Raw genomic sequence first — 7,038 nt, 5'->3', positions numbered from 1 at the left:
TTTTTTTTTTTTTTTTTTTTTTGGTGGCTGGCAGGTATGGGGATCTGAACCCTTGACCTTGGTGTTACAAGGTTGTGCTCCAACCAACTGAACTAACTGGCCAGCTCAATAGTTACATATTAAATATAAGCACCTATATTATATCCTTAACATTGCTTCTTGGCCCACATAGCCAGAAAGATTTCATGTCTGGCCCTTTAAGACAAAGTTGACTGATTTCTGCCCTGGGTGGCTTAGTCTCAAGGGTTTGGCTGTGACACAAGTAGATGCTGTGACCCCCACGCCCGCTCACATGGTGCCAGCTCCTCAGCATCAGCTGGCCCCTCCTGCACACCATGGCTTACTGTCCCTCTTGCCTTTCAGCCTCTCGAGCTGCTGTGTGAGAAATCCATTGGCACGGCCAATAGACCCATGGGAGCCGGCGAGGCCTTGCGGAGAGTGCTGGAGTGCCTGGCGTCAGGCATCGTGATGCCAGGTTGGGCCTTGTGCTTTGCAGGTTGCAGGGAAAGGCCAGGGATGGCGCCCTGAGGTCTCTCCTCGCTGGTCCACTGAGCGGGTTAGGGCAGCAGCAGCAGCAGCTCCTTGTCCCACCAGGCCAAAGCATGTGACTACCCTCTTGCACCATCATATCCAGCCCTGTGCCGGGTCCGCAGCCGTGATTGACAGGGCGGATCCGGGGGCAGTGGTGACCCACTCCCACGTGACTTTCTTGCTCTGAGCCACATGTGGATTATTTCTGTCAAGGGCTGGACGCTGAGTGGGTCACCGAGCTCAGCGAGTTTTCCAGAGCTGGGTGTGGATGGGGCGCGGGGGGGTAACGCACCTGGATCCCTCAGCCAGCACAACTCTTCCAAGATGCTAAAAGATAATCCTCTGCATATCTTCCTTGTTTCCTGCCTTCAGATGGTTCTGGCATTTATGACCCTTGTGAAAAAGAAGCCACTGATGCTATTGGGCATCTAGACAGACAGCAACGGGAAGATATCACACAGAGTGCGCAGGTATAGTCATCGCCATTGCCAACGTGAGCCCTTACCCAGTCTGTAATCACTGGCTTCCAGTTCCATTACTGGGTATTCTCAGGGTAGCCCCTGGACTCATAGGCTCAGGTCGGGGACCAAAGGCGAAGACATCGTGTCTGATACAGGGCGCCCCAATCTGGGCTTCTTCTTTCCCTTGGCGCCATGCGTGGTTGGTGTCTGCCCCCTCGGCCTGCTCGAGTGCTGTTTTCGGACACCGAGTGCAGTGGGGACACGTTTGCTGTGCGGACTGCTCCGGGGTTCCTTCCCCTGCAGGCCCACCACGTGGCTCCGTGTGGCAACCAGTCCCCAGGTTGGGGTCTCCTGTATACCTCTCGAGGGGGGTGGTCACAGGCTGGCCTTCCCCCACAGCAAGGCTGGGCCCAAGCAGTCAGGCCCTCCCCTGGCTGCTGGGGGACCCCTTGCTGGTGTAAGGGAGCCCGTTAGCAGCCCCTCAGCTCCCGCCCCCTCAGAAGGCAGTAGTGAGCGCACACACCTGGCCAGGGCACAGGGCAGCTGAGTCAGGCTCCTCTTCCCCTTCTCTAGCATGCACTGCGACTCGCCGCGTTTGGCCAGCTTCATAAAGTCCTGGGTATGGACCCTCTGCCTTCCAAGATGCCCAAGAAACCAAAGAACGAAAATCCAGTGGACTACACTGGTAAGTGAGCACGCAGTGGGTGCCGGGAGCCAGGGTGCTCGGGAGAGCAGGCCTGCATCTCTCAGCCATGTCCCTCTCCTCTCTCCTCAGTTCAAATCCCCCCCAGCACCACCTACGCCATCACACCCATGAAACGCCCCATGGAGGAGGATGGGGAGGAGAAGTCTCCCAGCAAAAAGAAGAAGAAGATTCAAAAGAAAGGTAGAGCCTTTGTTGGCAGTAATTCTTTCTCTCTGCAGTGGTCAGCCATCTGCTTTGGCTTCGTTTTTCTTGGACAAGATATTCAAGTCCTGTTAGAAATTATTAAGTGTAATGGGGGTGCACAGCACAAGTGACACGGATGTGCCTCAGCTGGTGGCCTCAGAAGGAGCACAGGCAAGGCCTTGATGTGCATGGCCATGTAACCCATGGCCTCCCACCACAGAACCACAGAGGCAGTCACCTGGGGTTTAGAACTGACTGCTTTTTCTTGCGGAGACCTACTGAAGTGCTCATTCAGAACCTTCTCGGTGTTCTCTCTAGAGGAGAAGGCAGAGCCTCCCCAAGCTATGAATGCGCTGATGAGGCTGAACCAGCTGAAGCCGGGGCTGCAGTACAAGCTGGTTTCCCAGACGGGCCCGGTCCATGCCCCCATCTTCACCATGTCCGTGGAGGTAGATGGCAATTCATTTGAGGCTTCTGGACCATCCAAGAAGACTGCCAAGCTGCACGTGGCCGTCAAGGTAAGCATGCTGGTGTCATTGTCTTCTGAGCAGTAAAACCACTTGCTTCATCTTGGGTGCCTCTCGAGCCATTGTCACTCAGAGAATCCCTGCATGTGGACAGCATGAGGCTTGGGGAGGACGTGCGGGCATGGGAAACATGGAAATGGTTGGATCTGTTAACATGGGCCACGTCACGGATGGCAAGAACATCTTCCTCACTGTGGCTCACAGGCCAAGGGTCCCCAAACCAAGCTGGGCATCAGGGCCTTCTGGGAAAGTAAGAAGAAACAAATCCTCCACTCTAGGAGCTGCTTATTCAGGGTCTGCTGTAGGAGGCTGTGTGGACAACCCACGTGCTGAGCCCTCTTTCACGGGGCTGGGGGTCTTGCTGCTTCTGCAGGTGTTACAGGACATGGGCTTGCCAACGGGCGCTGAAGGCCGAGACTCAAGCAAGGGGGAGGACTCAGCCGAAGAGACCGAGGCGAAGCCAGCTGTGGTGGCCCCTCCCCCTGTGGTGGAAGCTGTCTCCACCCCCAGCGCAGCCTTCCCCTCAGATGCCGCTGCCGAGGTGAGCACGACGTGATGGGCGTTAGGTGTGACCAGTAGGGTCCTGCGTCCCACGAGCCAAGGCAGTTTCTGGCCTTTTTATCTTCCACGAGAAGAGCAGCCCTTCCAGGCTGGGAGCCTGCACAGGCCACTGGGTGGGAGCGTTGGAGCCACTCACAGAGGGCTGGCTGCTGCTGACCCAGTAGCCAGGGTCGCTCTTGGCTGAGAACATGCAGCTTGCTCCCCAGACATAGGGTGCGGGCAGAGGTGGTCACAGTGCTGGGAGGCCCACACGCAGGGTGGCAGCAGGGTACTGCAGCAGACCCCCGTATGGCTGGAAAGCCTGTAACTGAGTTCGTTGGTGTTCTTTTCTGTTTTCCCTGAGAACGTAAAACAGCAGGGGCCGATCCTGACAAAGCACGGCAAGAACCCAGTTATGGAGCTGAATGAGAAGAGGCGCGGGCTTAAGTACGAGCTCATCTCCGAGACGGGGGGCAGCCACGACAAGCGCTTCGTCATGGAGGTATGTGGCCGAGGGCCCGGCCCCGCCCGAGCTTCCCAGGGAGGCCTTTGGCCCCTGGAAAGAGGCACTGTGTCACCCTAGACACGCATCTGTCCTTTCCAGGTCGAGGTGGATGGACAGAAGTTTCAAGGTGCTGGATCGAACAAGAAGGTGGCAAAGGCATACGCTGCCCTTGCTGCACTGGAGAAGCTCTTCCCTGATGCCCCTCTTGCCCTTGAAGCCAACAAAAAGAAGAGGGCCCCAGTACCTGTCCGAGGTGGACCGAAATTTGCTGCTAAGGTGAGTGGTTGCCCTTGAAACTGCTGGCCTCGGCTTGTGCTCACCCGTGGTCAGAGCAAGGGGTGACTGTGACTGCTCTGTGTTGTCTCCCATCCAGCCACACAACCCTGGCTTTGGCATGGGTGGCCCCATGCACAACGAGGTGCCGCCGCCCCCCAACCTTCGAGGGCGGGGGCGAGGAGGGAACATCCGTGGGCGAGGACGAGGGAGAGGATTTGGTGGCGCCAACCATGGAGGCTACATGAATGCTGGTGAGGCTCCTCATACTGCTCTGTCCCCATGTGCTTAGCTTGTCTGCTCTGGGGACATCTTAACCCCATCGAGTGTGCGGGGCCTTGAGGTTGGGCCGAGGCACCTCTGGCCTCCACTAACCCCATCTGTTCTCTTCCAGGTGCCGGTTATGGAAGCTATGGGTATGGTGGCAACTCGGCGACAGCAGGCTACAGTAAGTGTGTGTTTCTCACTGTCTCCACTTGGGAGGAGGCGGCAGCTTAGCTCCTGGGCCTGAGGTGTAGAGCAAGGGGGGGCCAGGTGGCCCTGTGCAGCCTCCTTGAGGCTTTGGAGTGGCACGTACCTTTTTGCAGTGACTAGGTCAGATGTCCCTCAAGTCCCCCTCCCCGACCCACAAGAGTGTAATTGATTCTTTAAGTGTTACCACACAAACTCGTGTGACATCAAAGTTCCTTAAAAGTCAGAATTTTAAATTTCTCTGCTTTAAGCCATGCGAAGCACCAATCTTGTGAATACGCTTTTCCTGACAGTTCACAGCTCTTGTCTTGAGAAGGAGCCTTCATTGGGGGGTTACAGGAGCAGAGAAATCTAAAACATGAATTTCAAATGTGGCGCTCTGTGCCATTTTTCAAAAGAATTCTAATTTCTTCTCTCTGCTCTGTCTCCCCCTTTTGTAGGTGACTTTTTCACAGACTGCTACGGCTATCATGATTTTGGGTCTTCCTAGAGCGTCTAAAAGTATTGCACACAAAATCAACTTTTTACTCCAATTTCCTCCAACTCCAAAACCCAAAGTGTCCGTGCTGTGTCCCTGTGCTTCACTGGGTTTCTCAACCGTGGCTTTTCACCGCAGCTTGTCTGAAACTCTTAGCCTGCAGAATTTAAGACAATGGCAGTTTTATCGTGATTTGCCTTTGAACTTGGTCAGATTGAAGTTCACAATAAGTGGAAAACCATTTCTTTCAGAGAATGTGTTTTTGTGCAGAGTTGCACAGAATTCTAGAGCCAGCGTTGTTCAGCATCAAGGCAAAAGCCCACCTTTGCTTTTTATGGAAAGCATTACTTTATTTAAAGAGACAGATACTGATGCATTTTAATCTACCTTTGTCTTAATTTACAGCAGGTTTTGTATGAATTTTTAACCTTTTAACAGACTCCCAAATCTGGTCGATGCCTTTGACAGTAATGAACACTATTTCACCACATCTGAATCCAGAGCAACTGGCTTTTTCTTTTTTTTTTTTTTTCCTTTTCTTTTTTTATGAGCATGTAAAATGGTGGGAACATGTGGGAAATTGTATATTGTGCTAAGTTAACTTCTCCCGCCTTTTGTAAATGCTCTGGTGGGTTCTTGTTGGGGGATGCGATATTCTGTGGCTGCTTCGGCTAGAGAGTGAACTCTCAAAGGTGTCCAAACTGTGCTTCCATTATATACAGTGCAAGAAACAGGCTTTAAAAGGCAGAGACCGTGAAATTCTGCAAGTCCTAATCACAGCTGCAAATGCATGGGATTCTGATTCCCCCCCCCCCCCCCCATAAACGGGGCTTTAAAAATAATCAAGTAGAAAGAGCCTAGTAGGTTCCCTGATTCTTTGGTGAAGAACTGGTCTTGGCTTCAGCAAGTCCTATGCTGCTGGACATGAAGCTGTGGCAGGCTCTGGAGGCCTGGAAGCTTCTCCCTGTGTACAAAAGCACACAGTCATTTTGGTTTTTTACTGAGACCCCCATTTCCTGGCAGGAGCCCTCCTTGGAAATGATAGTTTTGGCTCTGGTCAGCAGTTCTTTTTGCAGCCAAGCCCACCCGTGTTGACTTGCAAGATTTTGCGTGTGTTCAGGCAGAAACTGCTCAAAACGGTTACTACGTGATTTGTTCCCAGAGGTTTGAAACATTCAGTGAAACTTTTTAAAACTTTGATTGCATGATGTATTTTTTTTTTCTATTTTTAGAAAGTTATTGTTTGAGAATAATGTCTTTTTATACCAGGAAATAGTAATCCTGAATGACGTTGAAAACTTTCCCTTCCCTTTATTATTTTTTTTTTTTTAATCAATACATGTTAAAGTAACAAGCCCTCGGTTTGCGTCTTCATTCATTGCCGGCTTCAGGCGGGCGAGGTGGTGTGCTCAGTGCAGGATGCTGGGGCAGCTGGGGATGGGGCCGGAGGGGGATGGGGGGTGGTTCTGAAGGTCCCATCCTCCCGGTCTCCTCACTGAGCCTCTGCATGTTTGCTTTCTTGCATTGTGGGACATGTCCTTCCCTGTGGTGCTTTGGATTTGGGGGGTGGAGGGGAGCCTAGCCTGCCCCAACAAAAGAAACTGAAGTTTGCAGATCATTTCTATCCAAATTATTGTGCAAACAGCCCATGACACACTAGCCGGGGGGTCCACATCTCCTGTGGGTGGAAGGCACATCAGAACTCCCAAAGAAACCCACTCAGAAGGTGGGGGACCCTTGGTGCTCAAGCTGGGGAGGAAGGACAGGCTGTGTGGCAGCATCTCCTCTCCCTCAACCCACCCTGGGCCTAGCAAGGCAGATACCCTGGCTGTCTGTGGGCAAAGCTGGCTGCGGGCTGAGGCCCACCTACCTTGGGAGCCCTGCTGCGCCTGCCTGAGTACTGGGGATTGCTGGGCTGGGCTGGAGAGCCACCCCCACAGCAGGCCTCCAGCCTTCCCACAGCCACTGCTGAGCAGTGCTCCCGTAGCCGATCCCATCTCTGGTGGAGTAGTGTGTTGACAAACCTAGTGAGCAGAAGCAGAGGCCTCACCATGACGTTCTCGGCTTTGGGCCTGAGAATGTGGTGGCTGCGTTGCACGCTCTCAGTCCTGCTGCTCAGTTCTGCCTGCACCTGGCAGCTGTGCTAAGAACGAGGACAGGACCTGGGGGCTACCTGGATATCCTGATCCCAGCCTTGTCCAGTCCCCCTTGCCGTGAGCCTGGGGGCTTGCTTCACTCCTTAAGTCACGTGTTCGCACAAGTAAATTCACAGACCAGTTGGTCTTCCCAGAATGGTGACAGTTTTTGTAGCCTCGCTAAAGAGCATCTCCTGGGCTGGGGTCCCCCAGGCCTATGCCTGCTGA

At 53.5% G+C, this 7,038-nt stretch overlaps 1 protein-coding gene across 5 annotated transcripts in view; it reads left to right on the top strand.

The window, feature by feature from the left end:
- Positions 1–7,038, top strand: part of ILF3 (interleukin enhancer binding factor 3, 90kDa) — a 33,959-nt gene that overhangs the window by 23,119 nt on the left and 3,802 nt on the right. For 2 of the 5 annotated variants that reach the window (XM_008595095.1, XM_008595089.1), the window contains 10 exons: positions 364–475; positions 904–1,001; positions 1,566–1,677; positions 1,768–1,878; positions 2,200–2,399; positions 2,782–2,949; positions 3,313–3,450; positions 3,553–3,729; positions 3,827–3,980; positions 4,121–4,174. In XM_008595095.1, coding sequence (XP_008593317.1) covers positions 364–475; positions 904–1,001; positions 1,566–1,677; positions 1,768–1,878; positions 2,200–2,399; positions 2,782–2,949; positions 3,313–3,450; positions 3,553–3,729; positions 3,827–3,980; positions 4,121–4,174 — 1,324 coding nt within the window. Of the gene's footprint in view, positions 1–363; positions 476–903; positions 1,002–1,565; positions 1,678–1,767; positions 1,879–2,199; positions 2,400–2,781; positions 2,950–3,312; positions 3,451–3,552; positions 3,730–3,826; positions 3,981–4,120; positions 4,175–4,637; positions 6,032–7,038 lie in introns of those variants that run through there. The other 3 variants (XM_008563022.1, XM_008563017.1, XM_008563011.1) reach the window with 3 other exon arrangements.

The sequence above is a fragment of the Galeopterus variegatus genome, unplaced genomic scaffold (assembly GCF_000696425.1).
Source record: "Galeopterus variegatus unplaced genomic scaffold, G_variegatus-3.0.2 Scaffold171, whole genome shotgun sequence".
Classification (NCBI taxonomy): domain Eukaryota; kingdom Metazoa; phylum Chordata; class Mammalia; order Dermoptera; family Cynocephalidae; genus Galeopterus; species Galeopterus variegatus.
Note: the sequence above shows the minus strand (reverse complement) of the source record. Positions and strands in the feature narration are given on the sequence as shown.